Below are 18,852 nucleotides of genomic sequence, written 5' to 3' on the forward strand. Positions count from 1 at the left end.
TGCGGGTATATTTACCGTCGTGGGGCGCATTTGAAATAACCCTCGGGCATTTGAGCGGTAATTATATGTCCTCCATTCCGTTTCAAAGTCTTCGACATCCTGATTGTTTACAAACATGTCTTAACCATTCAGTGGGGAGAACAAGTATTTGATACACTGCTGTTTTTTTTGAAGTGTTCCCACTTACAAAGAAGGTAGCGGTCTGTAAAATCCAGAAAATAACAGTCGATGATTTTTAAATAATTAATTTGCATTTTATTGCAGGACATAAGTATTTGATGCATCAGACAAATCAACCTCAATATTTGGTACAGAAACCTTTGTTCGCAACTACAGAGATCAGAGGTTTTCTATAGTTCTTCACCAGGCTTGCACACACTGCAGCAGGGTTTTGGCCCACTCCTCCATACAGATCTTCTCCTGAGTGTTCAGGTTTCACGGCTGTCTCTGGGTAACACGAACTTTCAGCTCTCTCCAAACATTTTCTATTGGATTCAGATCTGGGGACTGGCAAGGCCACTCCAGGACCTTGAGATACTTTCTACGGAGCCACTCCTTCGTTGCCCTGGCCGTGTGATTCGGGTCGTTGTCATGCTGGAAGACTCAGCCACAATCTATCTTCAATACTCTTACTGAGGGATGGTAATTGTTGGCCAAGATCTCACGCTACATGGCCCCATCCATTTTTGTTTTCGAGTCTGTCCCTCGTAGTTGAAGAGTACCTTAGGGACAAATTACAGACCTCTACCTCCTTTGAAAGTGGGGCAACTTAAAAAATCAGCGGTGTATCAAATACTTGTTCACTCCACTGTATATCACGATTGACTGGTGCCACTGGTTCAAAGACCACAAGCGCGTCATAAAGTCGCATTGGCTCCCTGTGTGTTTTGGGATAAAGGTTTTTTTACTGATTTATAAAACTCTTAATGGTCCTTCTTATTTATCTGATTTTACAGTATCAACCCTTGTGTAACCTGGAGTCCTCTGACACTGGCCTTTGAGCAATCCCAGAAGTTAAACTCCACAGTGAGGCATTGTTCAAAGTTTACGGCACACATTTGTGGAATGGCCTGCTGGAGAACGTTGATATTTTAAAAAGAGGCTCAAAAGACCCACCCTTTTAGTTTAGCATTTAGATGATTTTTATTATTTGGTTTATTTATTTTTATTATAGTTATCTTTTGCTCATTCATTTTATTCAGACTTATGTCTTTTTTTTTTTTGATACAAGGTCGTCCTTATTTTGGTTATTTTGTCATTTTCCTATTCTGTTTGATCCTCATGTCTTTGGCTCCACATCATCTTATTCTGTTCTTCATTCATTGTTTTTACCTTCATATAACTTATTTAATGCTGTTATAACTTCAGTGTTCCCCACTGAGGGTCAGCAACACTCAGAGCTATGTTTAGCTCTGGTTGGGATGCTGCCCATGGGGAGGTCCTGGCTCAGCGGAAAAGGGACCCCTCCGTCTGCCTGAGTTGGGATTGCCCCTGTGGTGAGGTCCCTGCAGCTGAAGCTGGGCATTGCTACTGGCGGGGACCCCCCCATGAAAATGGCGTATCCTCACTCTTATTGCCTGCGCTCAGGCATGTTTTTAGCCATTTATTTATAATTAATGGTCTAATGGTGCTTATTTGGGGGGGAGATCCGTTGGCTGGTTGAATGTCAAGAGGAGGGAGTGCGTGGGTGGCACGTAAGGTGGGAGCAGAGGGTCTATATTTGTTGTCAGGTTTTATTGGTTTATTTTAAACTGTACAGCACTTTGAATGTTGTATGATCAGGTGCTATCCAAATAAAGTTGACTTGAGTTGAGAATTGGTAAATCAGGGACAATCTTACCTGTACATAAACAATACAATAAGCACCCTTTGTTGGTCTTTCTTTGGTATGTTTCCTCATTTTGGTCACCTTACACTTGAATAATTTGGTCATAGTATTTTTTTCAGTAATTAATAACTGTTGATTTCTGTTTATGCAGGCTTACATAAAGCAAATAAGCAGCCAGCACCATATCTGATCCATGGTGCCAAAATCATCAACGGAGCTTTCAGAGCATGGACAAAAAAGCAGGTATGAACACAAAGGGTTGGACACATGTTGTCTATCATGTTTTATTTTCTAAACATTTTAATATGTATTTTTCCTCTTTAAAGGCCCTCTTAGAACATGAAGATGAGCTTCCAGAAAACATGAAACCCTTACAGCTCATCAAAGATCTTGCCAGAGAGATTAGAATCTCAGAGGTACTTGTATTGTGTTTGGTCCAAAGATTACACAATATAATAAATTAAACACGTGTCTTTTGGACCTGAGCCTTCAGTGGGTATTTTAAGTTACCTAATCCACCTCTTAATAACATGATCACATTGTAAAGTAACGTATAAAATCTCGGGGTGTGTATCCCTCCACAAAAAGATGACATGTGGAGTGCAAAACGATGCAAGGATGGTTTGATTTGAAAATGGAACGATTTGATTCGGTTCGACTCAGCGTGATTACAATTCGATTTGCTAAAATGCGGCTCAGTTTGAGAGGCGTTTGACGTTTATGTTGACATTTTACATACATTTGATGGAATTTGTCAGTACTGTAAATGTGCCATTACCCTCTAAAATATCTCTTTACCTATATCTCTCTCTAAGATGAAGCAATAATCGTGTCATCTTTTGATCAGTCACATTTGCAAGTAGCGATGATGCTAACGCCGTTTGGAGTAACATTACTTAAAAAGGATTGTTTACATTAAAAGGTGTATTTATTATTCCTTTTTCCTATTTCTTAGTAGTTCACTGTATTATTTTATATTATTATACTTTTGTTGTACTGTTGAATAAAACTGTATGAAATGAATGAAAAAAATGCACGTTAGAAAATGTTAAATTACTTGATAATTATGTAATAATTACCAGCGCTTTACAACTGGCAATTTCAAAGGTATAGAAATAATGGTTGCCCGTCCGCAAACAGCACATACTTGTCTCAACTGGTCCGTGACACAAAAAAGGTTGGGGACCGCTGCCTTCGAGAACCCCACTGGCTTATAGAACACTCCATAGGGTAACTTCAGTATATAAACTATAACCAGCTTGTTAAACCCAAACTAATCAATGACTTTCAAATATAAATGTCCTGTTGGTTGATTTATGTAACGATGATTCAGTCATTGCTCTCTTTCTGTCTCAAGAATGCGACTAAAGCCATGAAGAGTGAGGTGCCATTGGAGGGTCCTCCATCACCCCACTCTGATCCTGAAGATCCTGTTTCACCAGCTCAGGTTCCCTCACCGAGCTTTGAGATAGTCAGAAAGAAAGTCTACAACCCCGCCAAACTCCACAGGTCACATAATCCCCCAAAGTCGACCATGACTCCGAAATCTCCGAAATCATTCAAGGCCAAAGACGGAGATAAGAAGAAAATTATAAATATACAAGATTCACCCCCTCCACCTAAATCCTCTAGTTTCAAAGCTCTGGAGTCCCATGCAAAGGACATCTTAAGTAAAATGGAACAGCCAAAGAAGCCAAAGGTAAGAAGATTGGCAGATTATTATGATTAATTTTTTTTTCAGTTTAGTACAGTTAATAAATTGTTGGTACACTTCTGTCAAAGGACAAAAACAAGTGGTCACTGAAATAACTTATCATCGGAAAAAAAAAAAAAAAGAACATGCAAACTCCACTCAGGAAGGGCGGGGCCCGGAATCAAACCCATGACCTCAGCACTGTGAGATAAGCATGCACACCAATCGACCACTGTATGTATGTGTGTGTGTGTGTGTGTGTGCGCGCCAGTGCGCATGAGCACTGGAAATCGAATATTGCACTCCAGTTCAAGTCAGGCATCGCGCTTTTGCACGGCAAAGCATATTGCCACTCAGTCAGTCAGCTTGACTGCGGTCAGGCCAGCCTCAGTTCGAAGTCAAATCAGCCGCCACAGTGATTGGTTACGAGGGCCAACTTCAAAACAAAAGTGAGGTCAGGCATTGTTATTAGTGGATAGTATGACTTGTGTGATGGCTGGCTTTACTTGGCCAGCTTCACTTGCCTTGCTCCCGACTAACTTTATGTTCGATGTGAGAACGGTGGCCCAATGCGTACAGTAGAGCCACCGGCGAAACGGTTATCTCCATGTCTCTGCGACAGGGCTTCGCCCGTCCATCAAAATACGTTCTGATGTACTCGTGGTCTGTGGTGAAAAAAATAAATAAAAAAAGAGTGGACCTAATCTTAAATACCGTATTAGCCCGAATATAAGACGGCACTGATTATAAGACGACCCCCTCTTTTCAAGACTCAAGTTTGAAAAAAGACTTTGAACACCAAATACATTTTTATACAGAAAATAATTACAGTACATCTGAAACAAATGATTATAACAATATATTTGAGAGAAACAGCATGTTATTTTGCCTCATTCAAATCTAAAGTGCAATCACATTCGTAATTGAATGGCTTCTGGTTTTTGAAATGTAAATTACATCATAACTTCTCCTCAGCTGCCCATTAACCTGGCCAATCATTGACCCACCTTTCTCCAGATTGTCACTATGTTTCTCCATTTTCTGTTATCTCTTCTATTATTTTCTTCTCTTTTCCTTGTTACCGCTATTTTTTATTTTTCTTATTCGTGCTAACGCTATTTTTAATTTTATTCTTCATGGCAGAGGTTCACTTTGGCCTGGGAAGTCAAGTTCAGCATTCGCTTCAATGATATCTGGCGCCATCTAGCGTCGTGAATAGGTATAACGTCTAGACCACGAATATAAGACGACCCCCACTTTTTCAGTCTTATTTCAATGCAAAAAACACTGTCTTATATTCGAGCCAATACGGTATTAATTTAATGTCATAAAACAATATTGTTATTGTTTTATTGCAATACCATTGTGTAGCCTCGTATAATTAGGGCCCGAGCAGTGAACCTTGGAAGTTGGCTATTGTTTATCTAGAAATTATTATTCTTATGATTTACTATTATTAAAGTCTCAGCAGTGACCGTTGTAATGTCCCTATTGTTTTTGTAGAAGTGATTATTTTTATTATGAGGACCCGATCAATGACTGCTCTGAGGTCCCTAATGTTTTTGTAATTTTTTTTCCCCCTGAAATGAGTTGTATTTTGGGGGCCTGAGCATGTTAGAAATTTAGCACAGTCATTGAGCCTGATGAAAAATTTTGTATTTTAAAGTTGTCAAAAACGGTGAAAACAAAATGGCTCTGTTGTGCCACCTACTGTGAAAAAAAACAAACAATCCTGGTACATTTGACCTAGGCCTAGGGAAATTGGCAAGGCATGTTTAGCACCCCGAGATGTACAAAAAAGTTCATTGCAGCGACATGCTAAAATGAACAGGAAGTGAATTATGAATTTTTGAATATCAAATTTTTGCCCATAGATACATAGATAGACATATTACAGGTACTGAGGCCTAAGTGGAGGCTCAAAGGGGATCGAGCCTTTTCCATTGCTGGTCCCTTTGGAATGACTTCCCGCTGAACGTTTGGCAAGCCCCCTAGCTGCCTGTCTCTAAAACTTGTCTTAAACCTCATTTTTACTCTTTGGATTTTGACTCAGCATCAGTCTTGATTTTAGTTTTACTGTTTTTGTGCTTCTTACTGTCTTTGTTATGAATTTGTTTTATTGTATATTTTGCTTTTTATTGTCTTTGTTATTCATTTGTTTTATTTTTTGTTGTATGAATTATTTTTAAGTGCTTTATATGTACTGTTGAGTTGATAAAAAAAACTAACAACACTTTTACCATATTCTACAAAAAAATATTGTAACTGCCCTTTCTTCACAGAACAATGAAGGATGTATAGTGTTTCTGAACAGCTCTCGTTTACTTTTTAAATTGCTTCATATATCTACCTCAAAATATTTTATACTGATATTCTATGGCAATATTCAACGAGGAAAACATGTAAATTATGTTCAGGCTATATCAGGCGTTTTCAGTAATTTTTGTGAATATTTATGTCACTTTTAAATGTCTTCTATTACTCCACAATGACAGATCACTTTTTGTGCTGCAGTAAGATTTGGTCTTCCACTGCGTACGACTACACCGAATGGAATGAAAAAGATAAATACATATTATATGTATTTTATATGTACAGTAATCCCTCATTTATCGCGGTTAATGGGGACCAAAACCACCCGCGATAAACGAAAATCCGCGAAGTAGAACCCCCCCCTCCATATAGGTCCATGTACATTATATTTATAAGGCCAAGTTTAATGGTATGCATGCATGTAGAAGTAAATTTTGAAGTAATTAACATGACTTAATCCTGTATACTAATAGATTTAAACATGCATAAGTTAGGTTAGTTTATGAATAACAAAATACAGTAAGCATATATATATTTTTTCAAGTCCACAAAAAGTCTGCAAACGGTCCGCGAGACGCTGCAAAAGTCAGCAAAGCAGCAGCGAGTCACATAGAGCAACATATAGTACTGTACTACACGTATATGAAAAAAAAACATTATTTTTTTTAATGAATATGTTTGAAAAAATCCGTGATGCACTGAAGCCGCGATAAACGAACCGCGAAATAACGACGGGTCACTGTATATTATATTAAATACATATCTAGGTCTAGTATGCAAAGCTCTACTATTTCCAGCTAAGACAAGAGTCAGAATAAAACAGAAATATTTTAGTTTATATATGGTGATTTGTGCCACACACTGTATTACACCCTGAAACATGTAATTTGTGGACAGTCCTTACTCCTCAACACAGACGGCAAGGGAAATGCAGCTGTGTGTGCCGTTATTGCGTAAACATTTGAAGTGCATCCCCGATATTTTGACAGAGTTTCCTGAGACAGTGCTATTTTCCCGGCAAACATGTTGTCACAGCAACATCCATTCGTAAAAAAACTCCCAAAGTTCATGTTGCCACATCATATAGGCTGTAACACTCTGATTAACGCGCTGCCAGAAAAACATCAAAAAATATATTTCTTTTTGCCAGTTGAGGGTGCTATCACTACGATGAAAAATATGTTCGTCAGCGTCTTCATGCCTAGACAATTTTGACAAGATAGGATCATGCGGGTATAGTTAAAGCAGCTTACAAAGACGAGGCGACGCCGAATTTCATCATAAATTTCAAATGGCAGACTTCCCTTTAAATTTAGCATACGGCTCCAAGTGATTATTTTTTTGTCTTAGGCTGTTGCATATACCTCAACATTTTAAGCTAAATGTACAACCATAGCTGCCTTCAGGCCTGGTCTATCAAATTCGAAAGATTTTGAGGAGATCGAATCATCAGGGTCAAGTTACATCAGCTTTTAGTGTCAATGTGAAGCATCAGACCTTGCGACACCGTATTTTTCACGCCCTTTCCCGAAAAGTCACAATAATTAGTGTCGAGCACGATCAAGGTTTTGAGGCTTTGAGGTTCACTCAATCCAGAATTTTTCTTTTTTGACTAAAGATCGACTTTTGAAGCAATCAACCTCCCGTGATCGACCCAATCGTGCAGCTGCAAGCTCATACACACGCACGCAGACATGCACGCAGGCGCCCAACCATGCACACGCGCGCAATGCACGCACGCACGCCACGATGAGCAACAGCCGGAACGGCCCCTCACATGAACGAAACCGAAACACACTGACACACATATAAAGCCCCCCAACCCCCGCGCCAGGAGCTGCACTGAACCAGCCAAAGAGCCGTGGGTTGGCTGTCCCAGGTCTCTTCAAAAACAACAAAAACTTCCAAAACAGTAGGCATGAATCATGGCCCTGGTACTGTTCAGTTCTTCATCTTCCAAGACTCGTGCTTGGTTGTCTGCCACTGTTATGAGTACTAATTCTGGGATGTTGCTGTACTCTGCTTGCAAGTCTGCCAGCCATGGGTGTTGTTACTGTGTGACGCTTCCTTCTCTCAGATACTCTTCCAGTCTTGCTCTGTCTCAGCCGAGGTTAAGTTCTGCTTCAGTCTTACTACGTTGCCACTGAGAGTTGACCCGGAGAACATCGTTTTTTCTCCTGGCCGCGTGTACCTCTTCACATGGGTATGCACATGAATATATCCAATTTCTAATCGGCTTATCCTTGCAAGGGTCGTAGGCATGCTGCAGCCTTGCCCAGCTGTCTTCGGGCATTAGGCGGGGTTGCCAGCCAATCGCATGGCACACATCGCCGAACAACAATTCATGCTCACAAATGCACCAAGGTTCAATTTGGATGGTGGTTTTGGAATGTGGGAGGAAACCGGAGTACATGGATAGAACCCACACAGGCACGGGGAAAACATGTGAACTCGACACAGGAAGACTCTGCACCTCTGCACTATGAGGCAAACGGGCATGTTAACCCTACACACACACACACACACGCACGCACGCACACGCACACACACGCGCGCGCACGCACACAGTATATTCTAAAACATTCTTCAAAAAATGCTACATTGATATGTGTTTTTTACCAAAAAATAAATAAATCTGTGGTGAATCACCCCCCCCCCCTCCCTCCCAAACACTCCTGCCACAGAAGAAAGAAAGTTAAAACAAAACAAAACCAAAAAAGAATAAAGTCAGCAAATTTGCTGGTTCCCAACTAGACCTACTATAAATGTATTACATGGGTCTTCCTGTTCTGGAATTGCAGGGAACAATTAACTCGAAATACTATCGAAGTACCTCTACTTACGAAATTAATTGGTTCTGGAAGGAATTTCTTAAATCGAAAATTTTGTACGTAGAGACGCGTTTTCCATGTAAATGCCCTAATCCGTTCCAAGCCCCACAAAATTCAGACAGAAATGTTTTATAAAGCATGAAAATAAATCAAAATAGGTAACAAATACATGTTACAACTACATTATTGCACAATAAATGACAGTTGTGCGTAATGTAAAAAACAAAGAATAGAGAATTAAAATTATGGTCATTAAACTTTTAACTGCGTCCTCGTCCTTTTTGGCACTCTTTAGTTCATGTTCTCTCTCAGAGTGGTTTTTGCCTGGTGATTTGTCAAGAACTGATCCAAGGACGTTTGCTTTTGTGGGCTTTGAAAAATCCTTCGAAAATGTCCAAGGCAAACATCAGCATAGTGAGCGATCGTCCGACTGGTGAACACTTTTTCTGGGTGATTCACATTTATGTCAAACTATTGGAACACCTCATGGCCTGAGGGGCGAATGACGAGGACGCTGCATCGACACATATCTATCTACACACATAGGGTAGAGGTCCCTCTCAAGCCAATGGGATGCCAGGATGATGCTTGGTAATAACCAATGGCAGAGCAGTTATAAGAATGTTGCGTTCAGGAAACTCTGAGCTGCCACTAGCATCCCATACTGTATTTTTACCTTTCGTATCTTAAAATTTTTCGTAACAAGAGGCAATATTTTCCTGTTGAGGCATTTCGTAACGAAAACATTTCATATGACGAGGTGTTCGTCAGTAGAAGTACCACTGTATTCTTTTTGAGTTAAAGTGTGCTTCCCAGTACAGAAACCTTGGTCTCAGCTTCAGGTCATTGGCCAACAGCAAAAACAACACTTCAAATGTTACTCAATAATGGTAAGGACAAAATATTGGATTATTCTGAAGTGGTCTTCTTGATGTAAATCCTATTGAACATCTCTGGAAGCAACTATGCAGCCTGGAGAAGGCACCTTTCTAACCCAAGAAGCTGGCATTTGGCTCATGATGAGTGGACTGAAATGCCTACCGTCAGATGGTGACGGGATGGAGTCTCGAGATATACTAAAACAAGTTTTATTGCTATGATCCCCTTGAAAAGATTGTGCAACAAAAATCTTAAGGGTTTCATTCGTTTTCTCAAGGCCAGTTTCCATAGTTTGGTTTTACAATAATTATGTTGGCCACTCAAAAGCATTGCCTGATTTTCATTAGTTTATTCTCTTTACATGTTTTTCTCGTACTGTACTTTCGTCAGTTATTTCAGTGATCACTGTGTATTTTTGATCAGTGGATGTCCCCCTGACTCCATTATAAAATCTGTATGAAATAATTGTGCTTTAACAAAGATAGCAATATTCAGCAAAAGAGATTTTATTACATAGCAAGTAATACCTTCATTTTTTCCAGGGTGTGAAGAATATTGTGACAATTTTAGAAAAGGAAACGAAGCAAAATAATGTGGAAAAGTTTGAAATTAGGGATCAGAATAAAACCAAGACCGTAGCAAAATGGAAATACAAGGTGAGACCTCTTCTTCTTTTTTTTTTTTTTGTCAGAATAAAGGTGTCACTGTGGCAGTACCTCAAATATACATCTACAGTACCCCTTAAACAGGGTATTTGCGACCCAATTTGTACCGCTTGTAGGTAAATACACACCCAATTATAATGAAGTTGGGATGTTGTGTTAAACATAAATAAAAAGAGAATACTTCCATCCATCCATCCATTTTTTGATCCATTTATCCTCTTTCACAAGGGTCAAGGAGCATGCTGGAGCCTATCTCAGCCGTCTTCAGGCTGTAGGCGCGGGACACACACAGCGACTTTGGTTATTTTCAATTCAGCACCATCTGTAGTAAGCGGGGTTGAGTCAACCTCCGATTTAGGCCAATTCTTCTGAGGTGTCCTGAAAAAGGCAGGGCCTGTGAACCACCTGTAGCCAAGGAAGGTTGTCTCCAGCGACGTTTGATGTACGTGTCTCCACTGCGTAACCTGGGTTGCTTTTCTGACCCTCCTTACTTGGTTTGTGACAAATGTTTTGTATTTTTGATGTATTTCAGAACAGACGTGATATCTGTCCGGAGAACATTACTTTCAAGTTGTATCTTAAGTTTTAGGTGGTCAAAATCTTCATTGCCAGTACAGAGGCAGTTAGTTCCATTCTCGGGATGGTCATCTAATTTATTGGATACATGCGAGTTATGAAGTTGGTGTGGATATCATTCTATCATTCTGTTCCATAACCTTTTTCTGAGGCATCAAAAAAAGTGGTGTAGTTGGGCTGAGGCAATTGCTCCAAAGGTTTGTGGCTTTATGAAGTGGTCTATATTCAATCCCAGAAGTCCTGTTCCCAAGATAGCAACTCGTCGTGCCATCCATAATCTTTCTTGCAACACTCCTGTAGGATATGTTTGCCAGTAGACAAGAAAGAGACGACAAATCCCAGTGGATCATACACAAACTCAGTAGTTCACAGTATGCCTCTTCTTGTACATGGTTGCTTCCTCAACAAAACCATTGAACTCCTCAGACACTCTCCAAGATTTCAGTGTCCAGATCCAGGTACTTTGGCACCTTGTCCCAGTCCTCGCTTGAGATGTACCGTATTTTCACGACCATTCGGCGCACCGTGTTGTTGGGCGCAGTCTCAGTAAGGGGTGCTATTTCTGTATTTGACACATACACAAAACGCACTGTATTATTGGGCGCAGCCAGGCATGGTAAAACATACGCCAGTTTAAACATACGGCATGCATGCACGCACGCTAAAAACAAGTTTTTAAAAAGGCAACGGAAGCAAAACTGAGTTCGGTTGTACTTTATTTAGCCATTTTACAATGTACTCACGTTTTTCTCTTCACCTCCTACACGCTCACCCTTCACTCATTGGCGACAGGTACCTGCTAGGGGCGTGCCTTTAGCGTCCTCTGACACGCCCACCCTTCACTCATTGGTGACTGGTACCTGCTAGGGGCGTGCCTTAGCGTCCTCTTACACGCCCACCCTTATCTCATTGGCGACCGGTACCTGCTAGGGGCGTCCCTTTAGCGTCCTCTTACATGCCCACCTTCACCTCATTGGTGACTGGCACCTGCTAGGGACGTGCCTTTAGCGTCCTAAATTTTTTTGCTGTTGCTCATCCACTATGTTAGCTTGGCACAGGCTTCTTTGACATTATTGGTTGGAGTAATGGCATGTCTCTGTTGGAACTGACTTTAAACAGTCATAAACATAGAGGTTGTTCTCCATGGTCTCAAAGTTCTCAGTTGAGAAGTTGCCTTGAATGTCTTTGGCCCTTTGTTTGAGGACATAACTTGAGATAAGATGATGTGGCACCAAAATGATGGACAGTCATCCGGTAATCCTTCAACTTTTGGCTGACATCTCCTTGTTGCCAAAAAACAAATCGTAGATAGTCCACATCTGATGACTTTGACTCTGTGAAACATACTCTCAATGTCAGCTGTGAAAGCTACTGGTTCCAAACGAAAGCGAAGATTTGGACCTTGGATGAGTTGGATGAAACACCTTGAAAGGATCCTGAGCCTTCAAATACTATATGTAACGTTCCTTCCCTGGGGTATTAGATTCCATGGTGGGATATGTACCACACTTTTTCCATGGCTGGGATGACGTTCTGTTGTGGGACTGACTCTGCATATCCTTTTTCAATCATGGAATTGATTAATGCACGGTAATTTGGGGTTATTGTTGAACCTCCTATTCAAAGATTTGGCACGCTGTTCTACCATTTCCCTGTCATCTGGCACCTTACAATGGTCCAATTTGAATGTATGCATGTGGCAGATCATAGTATCCATCCTTTAACTCAGTGGTCTCCAACCTGTTTTGCCCCACGGACCATTTAATGTCAGACAATATTTTCAGGGACCAGCCTCTAAGGCCCGATAAATACATCAAAATAATATGATGTGACCTGAATAAAAACTGTGGTATTTTCGAAACATAATAATAAACACGAATCATGACACGAGGAACCTATCTGGCCGCAACACTCTCTGGTCGCTATTTGGAACGTTTAAATGTGCCTTCAAAATAAGATACGCTGCAAATAAAAAGTGCATGAAAAATACGATTCACCATCGCTGCATATTATGCAGAGTGGGCTTGGTGCGTGGGAATCTCCCATTGAGATAAATCCGCATTTTAAGTACTGTCTATTAAATGCAGCCTTCTTTTTCTTGGAAGTCGTAGGCTCCTCTTCTGTCTCCTGGCTGGGCCTTTTCCCCTTCTCAAAGAAACTTTCAAAGACGTTTGTTTTTTTTACTCATTTTGCTTGCTCCCGGATTTCATTTTAGCGGTAACCTATCACGTGACCAAGAAGTGCGCCTTCACCTGCCTCAAGAGTGACATATTGTAGACGGATGTAACAGAATTTTTAAAAATAAAACATCTTTCAGATTCCAAAATGAATACAACGGAAGGAATGTAAGTTATTTATTCTTTTTGTCTGGCCCGGCACCAAATGACCGGTCCGTGGACCGGGGATTGGTGACCACTGCTTTAGCTTAACTAAGCTATTCATCATATCCATGAATGGTTTGTCCTCAATTAACATTTCACGTTTCTTCATAATTTTAGGATAGTAATGTGTATATTGCTGAACGAGCAGGTGGTCCATTGTTGATACAGTACTGATATGTGATTGACAAACAGCCATGATGCAGATTTTCAGTCGTCAGAAATACAGTCATCATGAAGCAGGCCATTCGCCACCCATCCTAATAAGGTTCACTACCTTGGCTGTTAAGAACCATCCTATCCCCCATAAGCTTGGGTGCATTGTTTGCAGTTAGGAGTACAATTTCCACATGTATCTGTGACAGTTGAATCTCCTTTAAATATGGCCACTTCTTTATGTCCCTTTGTATGGTGTATGTGCGACTTTCTGATTGGTTGTACGCTTCAAGCAGTTGAACAAAGTCGTTTTCCATACGGAGACAACTACGCATGAGTTCCTGTTGCTGTCCAGTGGTGAACTGTTCTAAGTAAAGTAATCGATCATGGCAATTATTTGTAAGATCCTACTTACCTATCGGACTATTGGGAAAGTCTTGGCCGGCTCTCCGTTCAAAGGGTTAAAACTGTTTGGGTGGTTCTTTTTGTAACCAACAGGTGGGCTGTAGGGCTCCTCCTGCAGTGGTAAATGGTACACCTGTTGGTCATTGTGTTGGTATCGGATCATTGTGTGTCTGTGTGCCCCTGTCATGTTTTGTTTTTGTCATAGTTTTTTTTGTTTGTTTGTTACTTTGGTTTCTTATGGTTTTCAGGACTTTGTTCGAGTATTTGAGTTAGTTTTTTCCAATGTACTCCTGTTTGTATTTTTATTAAATACATCTTGGTCAGTCCACCCTGCTCCTACCTGCTTCCCTGCTTTTTGGAGACCTCTACCACCTCGCAAAACATGACAGAATGATGCAACCAAAACTGGACCCCGCAGGACCAGAGGCATGGTCCCAATGCCACCTGTCCCTGTTCCGGCAGTCAAGTGCTGCAGCTGCCACCCCCGACTCCAGTGGCGCAAGTGATGCGGCTGGCACCCCTGACTCTGGCGGCGCACGTGTTGCGGCTGCCACCCCCGATTCCGGCGGAGCAAGTGTTGCGGCTGTCACCCCCGACTCCAGCGGCGCAAGTGTTGCGGCCACGCTCTGTCCTTGTTTTCGGCGGCACAAGTGTTGTGGCCACCCTCTGTCCCTGTTTGCGGTAACGCAAGTGTTGCGGCCGCCATCTGTCCCTGTTTCCGGTGGCGCACGTGTTGCGGCCGCCTCCCGTTCCTGTTTCCAGCGGTGCTAATGTTGCGACTGCCTCCCGTTCTTGTTTCCGGCGGCGCAAGTGTTGCGGCCGTCCTCTGTTCCGGCTCCTGGCGGCCAGAGGTCACCAACAATGGTGCAACAGGTAGCCCCCCAAGCACCACATCAATAGCTCGCTGTTCCAAAAATAGCTCAACAGTGCTGGGAAATTGTGATTTTTCTCGGAATGTTGTATAAGTGATGATTTGAAAATGTGAATACTGACAGATTTCTAAAAAATATCGTGGTGCAAATTGGTTCTGTTTCCTAATTATTGTGAGCAATTATTAACATGATCAGTGTCTTCACGTAATTGAATTTCATTCATTGACGATAATAATAAGAACAAAAAATACCATGTGATTCAAGGCAAGTTGAGCAAATTTTCAAAAGTGTGTATCAAACTGGTAGTCTGATACATTCATCAGTAGCCAAGAAGTAACATTCAGCTTCAAAAGGTTTCGTCAGCCTTGAACTGAGCTCCAATATATATTTCTCACGCTTTCATGTTGAAATCCTCCTGTGTGGTGCTGAGAGGCCCCACATAATATATAAAGAGAAGACTTGGGGTGCGTTCGGAATGCTAGTCTGCTACACTCCAACTGTTCGGTAACTTGACCCATTGTCAGAATGCACCCTTTAGTTGTTGAAAAAAGTCAGTTCAACATAACTTCAGAAATATTGGCACTTGTAATACTTTGAATTTTACTGAGAGCAAGTTTGTTTGGTTAGCATGAGCATATATATTGTTTATGATGATACTAATGCAGCGTGTTATACCGGAGACAAATTCCTTGTGTGTTCTACATACTTGGCCAATAAAGCTGATTCACATTCTGATAAATGGGCATAGAGGTCGACTGGTTAGCATGTCTGCCTCATAGCGCAGAGGCCCGGAGTTCGATTGTGGAGTTTGCATGTTGTTGGGAGAAAACCCAAGTGCATGCTTGGGTTTTGGTAGCTAAATGGAACACTCTAAATTGTCCCTCAGTGTGATTGTCAGTGCAAATGGTTGTTCGTCTCTGTGTGCCCTGCGAATGGCTGGCAACCAGTTCACGGTGTACGCCGCCTACTGCCCAAGGACAGCTGAGATGGGCTCCAGCATGCCCGTGACCCTAGTGAGGATAAGCTGATTAGAAAATGGATGGATGGAATAAATATGTTTTTGGGATAAAAAACAAGCTCTTATTTTTTTTAATAGTTATGCCATTCCTTCTTCATCTTACATGCCTCTATAGATAGTCACTCAATGCTTGAAAGCTTCAGGAATGAGTGATTGGTTAGTCAGAATGCAGTCATTAAACAACAGTGTTTATATCATCAAAGTTCAGCATATTATTAGTTTAGAGCCGCAATATGTCATGAAAGCAGGCTCAGCGTCCGCTGCACTCTGCACTACACATCAACGAAATGAGTGACTGACATTATGATGCGGCAACGCAGTGGTTTATGGATGCAATAATCGTGCACCATAACAAATCAATACTTTAATGTGTTATCCACACTTTGACATATCGATTTTTGTCGCGATTATCGATTTATTGTTGCAGCCCTAATTTCTCACGTAGCAAATTATTTTGTATTTTCCTGTCAATGTAAATGTTTATGTGTTTATGTAACATTTCTTTTTTCTTTTTTTTCCCACAGAATAGTAAACCAGACTCCCTGCTAAAAATGGAAGAGGACTGCAAATATGACAGGACATCAGTTTTAGGCAATAAAGTCAGTTTTACACTGGCTCACAAGAAAATCCTGGGGTATGTACTGAATGGCCGTGTTTGCCATTTAACATTTAGAGATGAGTCCCACCCAAGTTGAAAATGAATAATAACAATCATAAATCCATAGTAATGAGAACGGTAGCAATACATTTTCAAAACTAAAGCTGCGAGCAGCTGGAAAGGGACCTCACAAGCATGGCCACGGCAGGGTACTGGAAAATTGAGGTACTGGCTCATTGAAGATCAGGCTGGTTTGTTGAAATGTTTGAAGAGCGTTACTGAGGAATATAGTTTGAAAATTGAAATTCAACATACGGAAGTTATTCCCAGCCTTGATTTGTGTGGAAAGCATTATGATTTTTTTTTGCACGTTGATATCCAGTATTTTATTAATTGAATGGCTTTGAATAACTTAATTTGAAACATGTTTCGATGAAACCCCCCAAATTTGAAGTTGATGGGATCAAATATCTGGGAGGAGTTTTTTAAAAAGGCAAAAAAATAAATTACATTTCAAAGTAAGTTAAAAATGATGGACTTCTATTTGTGTTTTAGGGCAGTGTTTCCCAACCAGGGGTACGTGAGAAGATTTATTATTATTTTCAAGATCAATAATCTGTGACACCATCACACCAAAATCACAACAGCTCAGATGATTTATGAAAAGAAAGTTAAACTGCTAAAGTAGGTCTGAATCAGTGGCGATAACTCTACAACTGCCATTTTGAATTTACTTGAAACATTTTGTTCAAATCATGCATAAAATGCATGAAACTTGGCATTCACAAAAAGCCTAGCAAGAGCACCAATATTTTATGAGTTGAATGTGTAATCCCCCCGCTCCCAGCAAAAAAAGTCCACGAGACATAAATTTGGTGATATATATAACAGTCCAGTCGCTGATGATGTAGTGGTACACTCGCTTGACTTGTGTGCATGCAGCGTGGGATCGGTTCCCACTCAGTGGCAGCGTGGATGTGGGTGTGAATGGTCATTTGTCTCTATATGTGCTCTGAGACTGACTGGTGACCAATTCAGGGTGTAGTCCGCCTTTCACCCGAAATCAGCAGGGATGGGCTCCAGCAACTCCTCGCGACCCTCTTCGGAATAAGCGGTGTAAAAATGGATGGATGGATGGGTTGATGGATCTAATAGTCCAAGACCTACAAAAAAGTATCTTGGAGCCAGTTGCTAAACCTAATCGCAAGTCCGCCATTTTGAATACTATTTCAAATTTTGCCTGATTTTTGGCCTTTTATAGAGGTCACATTTCAAAGAACTCCTCAACATCTCACCTTATTGTCTTGAAAATGCGGGTGTTTCATCTTAAGATGTTCAACATATAAAGTAAAAGCAAAGCTCTTTCGTCTCATGCCGATTTGATGCCGATTTTGATGGGCTTTCATATGAAACTTGGTACACACATCATGCTGATTAAAATAATCCCTATTTCATGAGTTTATTGTACGGTTTTCAAAAACATGGCGTCGTTGCGCCCTCCAAATGATTTAATTCAAACATCCTCAGTTAACTGTTTCATTCAAATCTGCCAAAAGTTGGTGGCATATCACAGCCCAAGACCTACATAAAGTCTCTGGAGCCCTTGCTTTGTGTGAAAATACTTTGGCTGGAGTCCTCTGATCTTCAAGTTTCCTGTCAAGTTAGTCTGGTTTTGAGATAAGAGAATTAAAAAATTTTTGAAATCGGGTCTATAAATCATATTGCTGATTTTGGAGGATTTTTATTTTGAAATGCGACATCAGATCTGCATGATAGTACTTTGGTTGGTTACATGGAGTGATCTAGTTTGCCCTGATGGTGGTCTGGTTGCAGGAAAACAAAGTTTGAATTGTTATTTATTCATATTATTTTAATCAGTGGCAGTGGTGACACTGCCACTGATTAATTTAGAATTTTATTTTGAAATACAACATTGGATTTGTGTGAAACTACCTTGGTTGAATCCCCATGGTTGTATAGCATGCCCGAGAACTGGTCAGGTTGCGGGAGAATGAAATAAGAATTTTGAATGATTGGCCCTAATCCTCTTCCGTAAAATTGCAAATTTCAGAGCTGTTGTATTTTGAAATGTAACCTCAGATTTGTGTGAAGGTACTTTGGCTGGAGTCCTGGAATGGTTCTGAAATGGCCTGTGTCCTCTTGGAATTGAGAAAAATGTTTAGATTTGTACACCTGTACACACAACAGCTCGGCATGTTGATATCTTTTGAACATATTCAAATACTAACTCACAGGCTACAATGTGTCTCCTGGTGATTTGAATCAATGGCTCTTTCCAAACGTCCATCCTTATACCATAACCTCTCATTCACTATATGGTCCTGCAATATTTATAAAACTATACAGTATAGTAGTCCCCTCATTCTGTTAGGTCGCTGCCCAAATTGCCAAACTACTTACCACATATCACGTGACCACCGTACCTGTCATGACGCACCAGTAAATTAACATCCCAGATTTCTTTTTATTGTTAAGAAATATTTTAAAGGATATTTTATTTCCTATGTGTTACATATGTTCAATTAAAATCATGAATACATTATTTCCATGGGGTATGGTTAATGTAATGCTTTAATATTCACTCTCGTGACAGGTTTTTTCTTGCTCGCAATGTGGTCT

General features: G+C 40.7%; 1 protein-coding gene across 3 annotated transcripts in view; it reads left to right on the top strand.

The window, feature by feature from the left end:
* The window catches only part of phf2 (PHD finger protein 2), a 76,601-nt gene that overhangs the window by 27,112 nt on the left and 30,637 nt on the right, over positions 1-18,852 (top strand). For 2 of the 3 annotated variants that reach the window (XM_086116951.1, XM_086116950.1), the window contains exons 10-14: positions 1,980-2,071; positions 2,155-2,244; positions 3,186-3,527; positions 10,087-10,200; positions 16,139-16,248. In XM_086116951.1, coding sequence (XP_085973077.1) covers positions 1,980-2,071; positions 2,155-2,244; positions 3,186-3,527; positions 10,087-10,200; positions 16,139-16,248 — 748 coding nt within the window. The remainder of the gene's footprint in view (positions 1-1,979; positions 2,072-2,154; positions 2,245-3,185; positions 3,528-10,086; positions 10,201-16,138; positions 16,249-18,852) is intronic. The other variant, XM_086116952.1, reaches the window with a different exon arrangement.

The sequence above is a fragment of the Hippocampus guttulatus genome, chromosome 8 (assembly GCF_054856545.1).
Source record: "Hippocampus guttulatus isolate MCC_2025c chromosome 8, RoL_Hgut_1.0, whole genome shotgun sequence".
Lineage (NCBI taxonomy): Eukaryota > Metazoa > Chordata > Actinopteri > Syngnathiformes > Syngnathidae > Hippocampus > Hippocampus guttulatus.